General features: G+C 56.3%; 1 protein-coding gene across 3 annotated transcripts; it reads left to right on the top strand.

Annotated features, from left to right (window-relative positions):
• Positions 1–980: 980 nt before the first annotated feature.
• On the top strand, positions 981–11,133 carry LOC306809316 (lysosomal alpha-glucosidase-like). Of its 3 annotated transcripts, none has more exons than XM_079320687.1 (20): positions 981–1,324; positions 2,316–2,847; positions 3,043–3,188; positions 4,091–4,256; positions 4,734–4,830; positions 5,819–5,938; positions 6,167–6,285; positions 6,353–6,484; positions 7,243–7,353; positions 7,886–7,999; positions 8,157–8,241; positions 8,587–8,704; positions 9,034–9,167; positions 9,234–9,385; positions 9,478–9,626; positions 9,710–9,851; positions 10,023–10,121; positions 10,230–10,394; positions 10,474–10,620; positions 10,831–11,133. In XM_079320687.1, exons 1-20 carry the CDS (start codon positions 1,302–1,304, stop codon positions 10,891–10,893), a joined length of 2,814 nt encoding a protein of 937 aa, XP_079176813.1. In that variant the 5' UTR covers positions 981–1,301; the 3' UTR covers positions 10,894–11,133. The 3 variants fall into 3 exon arrangements, with proteins under 3 accessions (XP_079176813.1, XP_079176812.1, XP_079176811.1); XM_079320686.1 differs by having other exon boundaries at positions 1,184–1,320; positions 2,319–2,847; XM_079320685.1 differs by having other exon boundaries at positions 1,189–1,320.
• Positions 11,134–11,425: the final 292 nt, after the last annotated feature.

The raw sequence follows: 11,425 nt of genomic DNA, 5'->3' as shown, positions 1-11,425 counted from the left end.
CAGCCTCATGGATCTGGGCAGCCAGAGCAAGGTTTAGGTGAATGCACCTCTCTGATGTTAAGAAATCCCTATTTGTCATTGGAACTGTGCTAATGAGGTTGGCTAAATGTGGTGGCATGAGGCTGCTGCCCAGTGTAGTGCAACACTGGCCTTAACCCCTCCCAGACCTGCAGACACTGGCTGAAATCCTGCACTGGGTGCTGGGACAGGGTGAGCTAAGGATTAGAGGGCAGATTTCAGCTGTCACTGTGGTCTCCACTGGTTCCTCTGAGGTTTGTCTCCAGATCTCTTTTCCATCCAGGAAGGTTCTAGTGGCTCAGAGAGCCAAGACAAGCAAGGAGAGGGATGCTGGTTGTGGGAGCCTTTGAGGCCTCTGATGTCCCCAACACAGCTACCTGTGCCTGTGTTCTGAGTGGTGATAAATCCAAGAGTGGCCAGAGCCATCCTAAATCATCCAGGGCTTATCCCTGGGACATCCATGAGATGGTGATTCTCGAGGGCAGGAGGGATGGGCTGTCTGCATCCTGGATGGGGGTTTCACCCTCTGTGGTGACAGCCCCACACACGGGGCTCACCAGAATTTAGATATTTCCCCGTTTTTGCAACAGTGTGGGGTTTGACAGATCACATATGGCAGGAGGGGAGCGGCTGTGTCACCTGAAATTCTGTTTTCTGGATAATTGCCCTGTTCACAACAGGTTACTTTTTGTTTTCATTCCCTGGGGAAAGTACCTCTGCTCCAAAGGTCTGTTTTCATTCGCTGCTGAACTTTAGACTGCGGTGGCCTTCAACAGTAAACAAGGAGCAGCTCTCCAGTCCCTTGAAAAGTGGGAAAGCCTGTGCAGTACACACACTTATTAAGCAAATGAAGAGGAGTGCATGGGAGACAGGACCTCTGGTGAAAACTAGGATGGAAAAAGGGTGGTGTTCTGGGATGTGTGGGGTTTTGTGAGTCTGAGTTCTCAAAACACACTCAGCATCACAATTCCCTGAAGCCACTGAGCAGGGATAAAAGTGCTACAAGGGGACACAGAAGGGTTCGTTCTCATGCGCGCATCGGCTGGAGAAAAAACCTAAAAAAACCGCCGATCTCCCATACTCTCCATTCAGAACAGCACCGAGCGCAGACAAAAATATCAAAAATAAAATTAAAAAAGCACACACAGCGCGGAGGAGGGGCGTGTGGGCATGCGCTGCTACTAGCGAGGCGCGGTAGGAGCGGCTGGTCGGGTGTTTACGGCGGAGCTGCAGCGCCGGGAGCTCTGCCCGTGTCCGTGCCCGTGTCCGTGCCCGCAGCCACAATGTCAAGAGGAGACACGTGTATGTAAGCGGGGCCTGCAGGCGGGCAGGGGCTCCCGGGGTCGCCCGGCTGTCGTGTGTCCCCTCCCGGGGACGAGCCCCCGGTGCGTGCGGAGGTGCCCGGGGATCGCGGAGCCGCCCGGGGATCGCGGAGCCGCCCGCCCCCGGGGAAGCGGTGGGAGGAGGGTGCATAAGGCGGAGGCGCTGCCGCTCGGGGAGGTTCGAGTTCAGGCCCCGGCCTGAGCTGGGGGAGCGCTGTTGGAGAATAAAGCTGTTTGTGGGGGATGGAGATGTTTTGTGGGCGTTTGCAGGGAGAGGAGTCTGAGTGAGAGTGAGGACATTGAGGCAAGAAAGTTGTGTCTCTTTTTTAAGATGCTGAGATTGTTCCCTGCTAACTTAACAGGAGCAAGGGGGTATCCTTTGCTTAGAGTTTGGGAGGTGTTTGCCTGAGAAGTTGTCAGAATCAGCTTTTATCAGTAGAAAGCAAGGACTAATAGTATATTCCCAGCCATCCCTTGCCCAGCCCTCCTCAGGTCTAAAACCCCTGAGTCAGGGCTTTGGACGATGATGACAGAGGATGCTCGGAGAGGATGCTCAGAGCAGAAAATGCTCCACACCTCCGAGCTGCAGCTCTCAGCATCACAGCTCTGTTCCCACAGGAAGAGCAAGCTCGGGTTTGCTTGCACCTTCCAGAAACACTGCAGCCCATTAATTCAGACCTGGGAAAAACTCCTTGAGGGGCCACCTCCCAAAACCCAAAACCAAATGGTGCTTTGTGCCTTGGGATCAGTGGACAGATGGGTGTCAGTGTCTCCCCACACTTAGCAGGGTCAGGACCATCTGACCTTGGCAGAGCCTTCCTTTGCCGAGTTTGCCAGGTACATCTTGGCTGAAGATGCAGATGTGATGCTGCAGGCTGCCGAGCCAAAACGCAGGCATCAGCAGAGGGGGAAGCTATCCTTGAGGCCTGGGCAAGCTCTTCCTTCACACCTGCCTCCATCTCCCCTCCCATGCAGCAGCAGGACAATGAAGTCGTACCAGAAGCTGAGGTCAGCACATGCAGCAGGATGCCGGCTGGAGGAGGAGGGGGCTGCCCCGCTGCCCCCCGCCCGGGGGAGGCTGGCCCCGTGCTGGGTGGGCAGTGGGCTGCTGGTGGCCGCTGTGCTGCTGAGCTCCATCACTGTCTGGGTGCTGCGCCAGGTGTCGGGGGGCTGGCTGGGGCCCACGCCCCCCCCCAAATGTCTCCTGGTGCCTGAGAGCCAGCGCTTCGACTGCTACCCGGAGCGGCGCGTGGTGGTGACGCAGCAGCTCTGTGAGAGCCGGGGCTGCTGCTTCATCCAGAGTCCCCCGCTGGCAGAGGGCGAGCAGGGGGTGCCCTGGTGCTTCTATCCCCCTGACTTCCCCAGCTACGCCCTGGAGAGCCTCAACCAGACAGCGCTGGGCGTGGTGGGGGTGCTGGTGCGAAGGGAGAAGGCCTATTACCCCCGGGACATCGAGAAGCTGAGGCTGGATGTGGAGTTTGAGACAGACACACGGCTGCACATCAAGGTGAGCTTCCTGCTGGCTGCCCTGTGTCCTGCTCCTGACCCTTGCACCTGCCGTCCCATAGGTGACCATCCCTTGCTTGGATCAAGTTTGGAATCTGCCGTGCTCCAGGCATGGCAGTGTGGGGCCAGTGAGCATCTCCAGCCATTTGCCCTCTCGCTTTGCTGATCTTTAAAGTGCTTTTTCTCCCTTTTGCAGATAACAGATGCAGCCAACCCACGCTATGAGGTTCCCCTTGATGTTCCCCGGGTGACAAAGAGAGCAGAAAACCCCATCTACAGTCTGAACTTCTCCTGGGACCCCTTTGGGGTGCTGCTGCAGCGCAAGGCAACAGGGGCAGTGCTGTAAGAACCCACCTCATGCTCACACTGTGGCAGGTGGAGAGAAGCTTATCCCACCCTAGGCAGGCTCCAGCATGCTCCCCAGAGGTTTTTCGTTAGGAAAACCTATGCTGTGAGATCTCCAGCCAATTATTACTCTTTGTCTTGCATCTTTTGTGCGGTGCTCACATGGGGATGTGGCAGCAGGTGGCTTCCTGGCCCCAGGGACTGGCCACATGCTTGCTCTGGCCAAAAAACTTCACAGTGCTCTGATTCCTCCCAGGGTCCTACAGAAGTCAAATATTGTGTAGATCCCAGCGCATCACCAATAAATGGTGGCTTAGGAAAAATGCCGAAGAATGGTTGTGGCTTTGCCCTCTCCCTATTCTTGGGTTTCTCTGACTGTCCAAGCTATCAGGTCACCCACAGCTTCAGGCTTTTTGTGGAAAAGGACTGTGGGTGACTTTGCTGTACAGCTTCTGTCACCTCCACAGCTTTGCCCACACTAAGTTGGTGGTGAGCACCAACAGCTGGACAGTGTCTGGTCAGGGTTTTTTGGGATCCCATCCTTTCCTCCTCTCCATTTGCTGGTGGCTGTGCTCCATCCTGTATTTGGGAGCTGCTTATCAGTGACAGCAGGCTAAGAAATCCCATGGCCTCAGTGGTTAATAATAACCTGGGTGGAAACTCCTGGTGTCAAAGGGAAGGCTGTGCTGTGCTGGGTCAGGCTGGCTTGGGCTATGCCTTGTGTCCAGCCAGACCTGAATTTGCTCCTGGGTCAAGGTGTTGGGGCTGCATGCAGGGTGGGAAGTGCTGCTAGGATGCCCCTTGAGATGCTTGGAGAGGGAAGAGATCAGTTATTAATTGGTAAATAAATCCTAATGAGAACCCTCTCTTGACCCTCTCTGTTGGTGTCATCCTGGCAGGTTAAATACCACCGTGGCCCCCTTGATCTTTGCTGACCAGTTTCTCCAGATATCCACATCACTCCCATCCAAGTTCCTCTATGGGCTGGGGGAGCACCGTGACAGCTTCCTGCACAGCCTGGACTGGAAGACCCTCACATTCTGGGCCCGTGACGTCTCTCCCACGGTACATCTGCCCTTTTTCTGTAAGGGTGCAGGGGTGAGGGCAGGAGTGCCACTCTCCTGTGCTTTGGGTAAACCCTGGGAAAGCATGGCAGGGGTGGGCAGCAGCACTGGGAGAGGCTGATGAGCAGGTATGTGCCAGGGAGGATTTCAGAGCAATTGCAAAATGCTCTTGGCACTCCAAGGGCACTGGGTGTTTCCGCTCCACCCTGCTCCTCGTGCAATGTGCTGTGGTGAGGCAGGAGGTTTCCCCCTCTCCCAGCCCAGCTCAGTAGCAGCCCCTGAGCTGGAGGAAGAAGCAGCCTCCCATGGCCTTAAGCTCCAAACCTATCCTCATTCCTTGCCTTATGCTTCAGAGGAGTGACAGGTGCCTGGTTAGGTGGTGGCAGCATATGCAGTTCAGGGTTGTTTATTCACCTGCAATGACATGGGGCTCTCCTGCTTTGCCCTTTGTTGTCTTACTGGGCACCTCTCCTTGCAGGAATCATTCAACCTGTACGGTGCCCACCCGTTCTACCTGCTGATGGAGGAGGGTGGAAATGCTCATGGTGTTTTCCTACTCAACAGCAATGCCATGGGTAGGTGTCCAGGGGACCCCAGGAGAGCCTGTCCACGGTGGAGGACCTGGCAGATTGGGACAGATGGGAGCTGCTGGAGTGGCCAGTTTGGGAACTGGGGGTGAGAGGAAGCCATAAAAGGGAAAGCTGTGGTTTGATGGCTCCGTTATTGAGCACAGCCATCTGTTTCCTGGCTACAGTGGGGCTCTTTAGCAACTGCTGAGCAGTTTAACCACACACCCGCTGCCGAGCTGAGCCAGGACAGCCAGTCCCTCACAAGCAGCTCCGTGCCCATTCCCCCTGCAAAGAAACACCCTCACCCTGCAGCAGGGCACGGCTGGGGCACAGCCAGCTGCCATCTGTCCCCTGGGCTCTTCCCAGCTGTGCTGTGCCCGTGTGTGCCAGCTGGGAGCAGCAGCTCCTGCAGCCTGCTGCTGTCTCAGGGCTGCAGCAGGACCACCCGTCCCTCCCAGCAGTGCCTCTTGCAGCCAGCTGGGATGGTGCTGCTCACACCGAGCCTCCAGCAGCTCCAGCTGTGCTCAGACTGTGATGCTGCCCAGGAGGAGCTGCTGTGAGATGCAGCCACCTGAGCTGAGGTGCAAAGGTTCCTCCATGTGAAGAGCCCTTTCCAGGAAAGGCCTGGCTCCCATGTGCTTGCTTGTACAAGTAGCTCTAGATTCACTCAGGAGGGGATTTCAGGGGAGGACATGAAGGAAAGCACCGCACTTAAGTGCTTAGTCTTGGTCCAGCAGTGGAAGCTGGCACAGATTTGAGCTGAAAGGGCAGATTTTCAAGATAGCATAAACCCATGATCTCTCTGGGCTATGATGATTTAAGCTTCCAGACACCCATTTAGCATCTGCTGAGTGCAAGGCAAGGATTTCTCTATTCCCCTGAGCATTGCCTGTGATGCTGCCTGGGCCCCATCAGGGGCTAAAGTCTAGGGGTTTCTCCCCAGTTGTCCCTACCTGTTTCTCTTCTCTTTCCCTTTCTACCTTCCCACTCAAAGAGGTGGCTCTGCAGCCTGCTCCAGGCCTGACCTGGAGGACCATTGGAGGGGTGCTGGATTTTTACATCTTCCTGGGGCCTGATCCCAACATGGTCATCCAACAGTACCAGCAGGTGATAGGTAAGTGCCCACACCCCAACACAGATATCTGCAGGCACCTTCTTCATGCCCACATCCCTGTCTCACCCCAGCTTCACCATCCTCTCAGCTGGGTTGGTATCAGCATCCCCCAGCCTATTGTGGTCAGTGATCACCTTTTATCCTCCCTCTCCCCTTATCATCCCATCCTTTTGAGATGCTGCTGTCATCTTAGGAAACCCCATTTGTGCTGCCACTGTCCCACTGCAGGTTTCCCAGCCATGCCACCCATCTGGGCTCTTGGCTTCCACCTCTGCCGCTGGGGCTACGGATCCAGCAATGAGACATGGCAGACTGTGAGAGCCATGAGGAACTACCAGATCCCCCAGGTAACCCCAGGCCTGTGGGGCAGGGGCTCCAGTCTGCATCAGCCCTTGCTGAGCCTCTTCCCTGCAGGATGCACAGTGGAATGACATCGATTACATGGATGGGTACCGGGACTTCACCTTGGATTCCCAGAAGTTCACCTCCCTCCCCTCCCTGGTGGAAGATCTCCACAAACATGGGCAGCACTACGTTATGATCTTGGTATTTCCCCTCCTCTCCCACTCTGCTGTCCTTGCTGCAGGAATGTCAGACAAGGTCATAATGGATGCTCTTGGTCCCAGCTGGTCATTCCTGGTGCTGGGGATTTTTGTAGGAGTGCTGGTCAGGCAGCTGTAAACTGTGACTGGAAATCCCCCTAATGCAAGGACCTTGGAGACACAGCCAGGTTCTTGTGCTGTGCTCTTCTCTTTCTGCAGATACAGGGATGGCCCTGACCCTTGTGAGAGAAGGAATGGAGGAACTGTGGGTCAGGCAGTTTGAGTTGTGGATGCTTAGTTCAGGTGCCCTCACAAGTGCTGGGATCTTGTGACCTGTCTGTGATGTCCCTTCTTCCCTCTGCAAGGAGTGGGGAACGGGTTCTGCTTACTGGAGGCCGTGGGGACCAGCAGGTCCTTGCAGGGGAAAGTTGGATTTCCTCCTCATTGAACTCTTCTTTAGTAGCCTCAGCCTGTTCATGACCTGACATTTCTTGCATAAGAGCAAAATTTGTATTTGTATTTGTATTTGTCCCCCCTCCACAAAACACTGTGACAGGTCCTGGGGACTTGCAGAAGTGGCATTTTAGAAAACATGCCTGGAAGTGTTGAAGCAAGTTTCTCTTCCCCTTGGAGGGAAACAGCCACTGTGTGTGGGCTCTGGCTGACCCTGTCTGGGTTCTGTCCTGTGAATCACACAGGTCTGGCTGGGGGAAGGAGCCATGGTTTGCCTGGAATGGCACTAACCCTCTGCTCCATCCCCAGGACCCTGGCATCAGCAGCACCAGCCCTCATGGCTCCTACTGGCCTTTTGATGAAGGCTTGAGAAGAGGCTTGTTCCTCAACACCACCAAAGGGCAGCCACTCATTGGGCAGGTGAGCAGCTCCAGAGGAACCCCCTGCAGTGGGATGTGCAATGCCAGGGTTGGGATTTCATCACAATAGAGGGAAACCAAGTGGTCAAGGGACTTCTCAGGGATAATTGCCTGAGCCTGGCTTGTCCTCCTTGTGTCACCTCCTGGTGTCTTCAGCAGCCAGGGAGTCAGCCCCTGCTCAGCAGAGCAGCCTGTGGGAGTCATATGAGCTTAACAGAGTCAGCAGTGCTGCCTAAGGCTGGTCATCTGATTTCTCTCCCTTCCTGTTTCTGGTGTGAGGAGAGATGGTTTGTGGTGGACAGTGTGCCTCCAGACCTGCTCTGCAGCTGTTCCCTCCCACTCTGACCCCTCTGGCTGTTTTCTCCCACTTGCTCTTTCTCACCATCTCCAAGGAGGGGGCTTTTGATGTAGCCTGAAAACATAGGGAAAAGTGAATCGGCTAAAATTCCTGGAATGAGGCAAAGCAGAGAGAAAGGGTGGCTCCCCACAAATCACCTGCTTGCTAAACCCATGGATTTATGGTGTCCCCACAGGTCTGGCCTGGTTTCACTGCCTTCCCAGACTTCTCCAACCCAGACACACACCAGTGGTGGCTGGAGAACCTGCAGCACTTCTATGCCCACGTGCCCTTTGATGGTGTCTGGATTGTAAGTCCTCCTTGCCCATGAGTTGCTCTCTGCCAGCAGCTCAGCTCATGCCCTGTGTGTGTCCTGGCAGGACTGTCCCTCAAATGCAGCTTTTCCAGGTCTGCCACTAATCCCAAAAACACACACCTAAAATTGCTGGGCAATTTTCTTTGCTTAGGACATGAATGAGCCGTCCAACTTCATGGATGGGTCTGAAGATGGCTGTCCCCCAGGAGAGCTGGATAACCCCCCCTACACTCCAGGTAAGGAGGGAGATGAGATACAGGGCTGTGCTGGTGGGTACTGTGTGCTTTGAGGTCGCTGCTAACTGAGTGTGCTGGAGGAAAACCATTTCTAAAAGACATGTCTCTTTTACACCCTGAATGCCTCCATCCCTACCTTCATGTGCCAGTATCCATGTCTAAGCCATGAACTCTCATTAGGGCCATGCCAAGGTGCAGGATGGGGCCATCTCTGTGAACTTTTGGCATGGGGTTGGCAGTGACAGCTGGCTGTGGGAGGGCTGACTCAGAGCCAGAAGGTGTGGGGAGTCCATATCCTCTGCACCCTGCAACCACTGGGTCCAGCTGGGCTCTCTCTCCTGGCAGCCGTGCTGGGCAATTCCCTCTCTGCAAAGACAGTGTGTGCCTCAGCAGAGCAGAAAGCCTCAGTGCACTACAACCTCCACAACCTCTACGGGCTGATGGAAGCCAAAGCCACAGCAAGGTACCTGAGCATCCTGCTTCCTGACAGCCTGGGGATGGGCTGGGACAAAATCGTTCTGAGAGCTGAGTAGGAAAAGGGTGGGAATTTGAGTGTGATCTAAAAGGGAGAAGCTCTGACTACTCACAGCCTCTGGGGTGGGAATAATCTGGGAGAAGAGGGGAGCTGACACTGCTCTGGGAGGTCCTGCTGGAAACCTTTGCCATACTGCTCAGACTGACTCTCCACCCCTGTGCCAGGGGCCTGGAATTTTCCTTCAGCTGTTGTGGGATAAGGCAAACACCTGGTGGGCTGCTCTCACCCTCTGCCCCAGCTCTCCTGTTGTTTTCCAGCGCCTTGGTCAGGATCCGGGGGAAGCGCCCGCTCGTCATCTCCCGCTCCACCTTCCCCAGCCAGGGCCGCTACTCGGGGCACTGGCTGGGAGATAACCGCAGCCAGTGGAAGGACATGTACTACTCAATTCCAGGTGGGTGGCACAGACCACTCCTAGCTGTCTCCAAAACTGTGCCCTGTTGACTGTCCCTGTCCTCAGGACTGCTGAGCTTCAGCCTCTTTGGCATCCCCCTGGTCGGGGCAGACATCTGCGGCTTCTCCGGCAGCACCTCGGAGGAGCTGTGCACCCGCTGGATGCAGCTCGGAGCCTTCTACCCCTTCTCTCGCAACCACAACACCCAGAACGAGCAGGTGGAGGGCACTGTGCCCAGGGGGAGGCATCCTAAGGGTGGGATGGGGTTTGCAGGAGGTGGGACTGCTGCTGATTGCCCATGTCTCCCCAGGCCCAGGACCCCACAGCGTTCAGCCCTGCAGCCAGGACAGCCATGAAGGATGTGCTGCTGACCCGTTATTCCCTCCTGCCCTTCCTCTACACCCTTTTCCACCGTGCCCACCTGCAAGGGGACACCGTGGCCAGGCCCTTGTTCTTTGAGTAAGGCCATGCCCGGCAGGAGCTGGGAGATGCTGGGCTGAGTGACGGCGGAGCGGCCGATCGAGCGGCGTCTCCTCCTGCAGGTTCCCTCGGGATGTGGCCACGTGGGAGCTGGACAGGCAGTTCCTGTGGGGCCAGAGCCTGCTGGTGACACCAGTGCTGGAGCCTGGGGTGGACTCAGTCACAGGTTACATCCCCCAAGGCACGTGGTACGACTTCTACACGGTGAGGAGCATCACGGCGTTTGGTGATCTCTGCTTGACCCTTTGGGGCTGTGGGTGGGAAGCCCTGGCTGAGCCCCTGAGCCCTAACAGGGGGAGGTTTGGGGATGGCTGCCCCTCAGACCCATGCCTGAGCCCTGATCCCTCACACCCATGTGTCTCACTGCCTGCCCAGGGCTCCTCGCTGAACAGCAGTGGGGAGATGTTGAAGATGTCAGCCCCTCTGGAGCACCTCAACCTGCACGTCCGGGGAGGTTCCATCCTGCCCACCCAGGTGAGTGCCCACCCATCACCTCCCTGGGTGCTGTCCCCCAGCACCTCAACTCCTGGACCCGCATCCCAGTGGTCATGGCCCTACAAAACTCATGTCTTTGACCCCCAGAAACCAGGAACCACCACAGGGGTGACCCGGGGGAACCCCCTGCGTCTCATTGTGGCCTTGTCCTTGCACGCCACTGCCTGGGGGGACCTTTTCTGGGACGATGGCGAGAGCCTGGACACCTTTGAGAAGGGCAACTACTCCTACGTGGTGTTCAATGTCACACAGGTGGGATGTGGTGGGGAGGGCAGGAGTGGGGGTCCGGTGGCCCCTGGTCACCTTGAGCTCATGCTGTTGCCTCCTGCAGAACACCTTCACCTCCACCGTCCTCCATGCCAGCACTGAGGCCACCAAGGTCACCATTGGCACACTGAGCATCTTTGGGGTGCAGAAGTCGCCCAGCAAGGTCCTCTTGAATGGCCAGGAGAAGCCCTTTTCCTACCTGGACAACCAGGTATGGCCCCGTTTCAGAGTGCCCTTTGCTGGGTGGGGGTCCCCATGCTGAGGGTCTCCACCCCTCCTCTTCCTCCAGGGTCACAGTGTGACCAAAGAGGGGGGTGAGGTCTCTGTGTGGCTCTCCTGCCATGCCAGGGTTTAGGGGAAAGAATTTTCCTCTTCCCTCCTGTCAAAGCTGTATCTCAAAATGTCTCCTTTCTCCCCACAGGTTCTCACCGTGAGTGACCTTGGCATGAGCCTCAGCCATGGCTTCTCCCTGCAGTGGCTGTGAACAGGGGATCACCCTCACCTCGCCAGGACACCCATCCCAGAGATGCTCAATGCTCAGCCCCTGGAGCCAGGATGGGGGAATCATCAGGGACTGTCACCTGCTGCTGCTTGTCCCCCTGCAGCACAGCTGGGGACAGGGGCTGTGGGACGGGGGCTTGGCTGCTGGTGCCCCCTGCATGGCCCTGGGTGCGGGTGTGGGTTCCTGCTGTTCCTGCTGCAATAAAGGCAAGTGGAGAACTTGTCCTGGGAGCATGATATGGAGACAGAAAGGGTGGCATGGGGGAGAGGGGGCAGGCAGGCAGTTGCCTTGGGACTCCCAGTTTTAGTCCTTGATCTTGGTTCTCCTGACACCATCACCCCGATTGCAGCTGCTCAATTTTAGCTCAAATCCAACACCCCCAGTTTCAACCCCACATTCCAGCCTCCAATCCCACCTCCTTGATTCCCCTCTTTGATTCAAGATCCCCGAATCACAGAATCATTTAGGCTGGAAAAGACCTCCAAGATCAAGTCCATCCTTGAACTAATCACTT

This window comes from Erithacus rubecula (genome assembly GCF_903797595.1).
Source record: "Erithacus rubecula genome assembly, chromosome: 17".
Taxonomy (NCBI): Eukaryota; Metazoa; Chordata; class Aves; order Passeriformes; family Muscicapidae; genus Erithacus; species Erithacus rubecula.
This window is presented reverse-complemented; position numbering and strand designations above follow the sequence as displayed.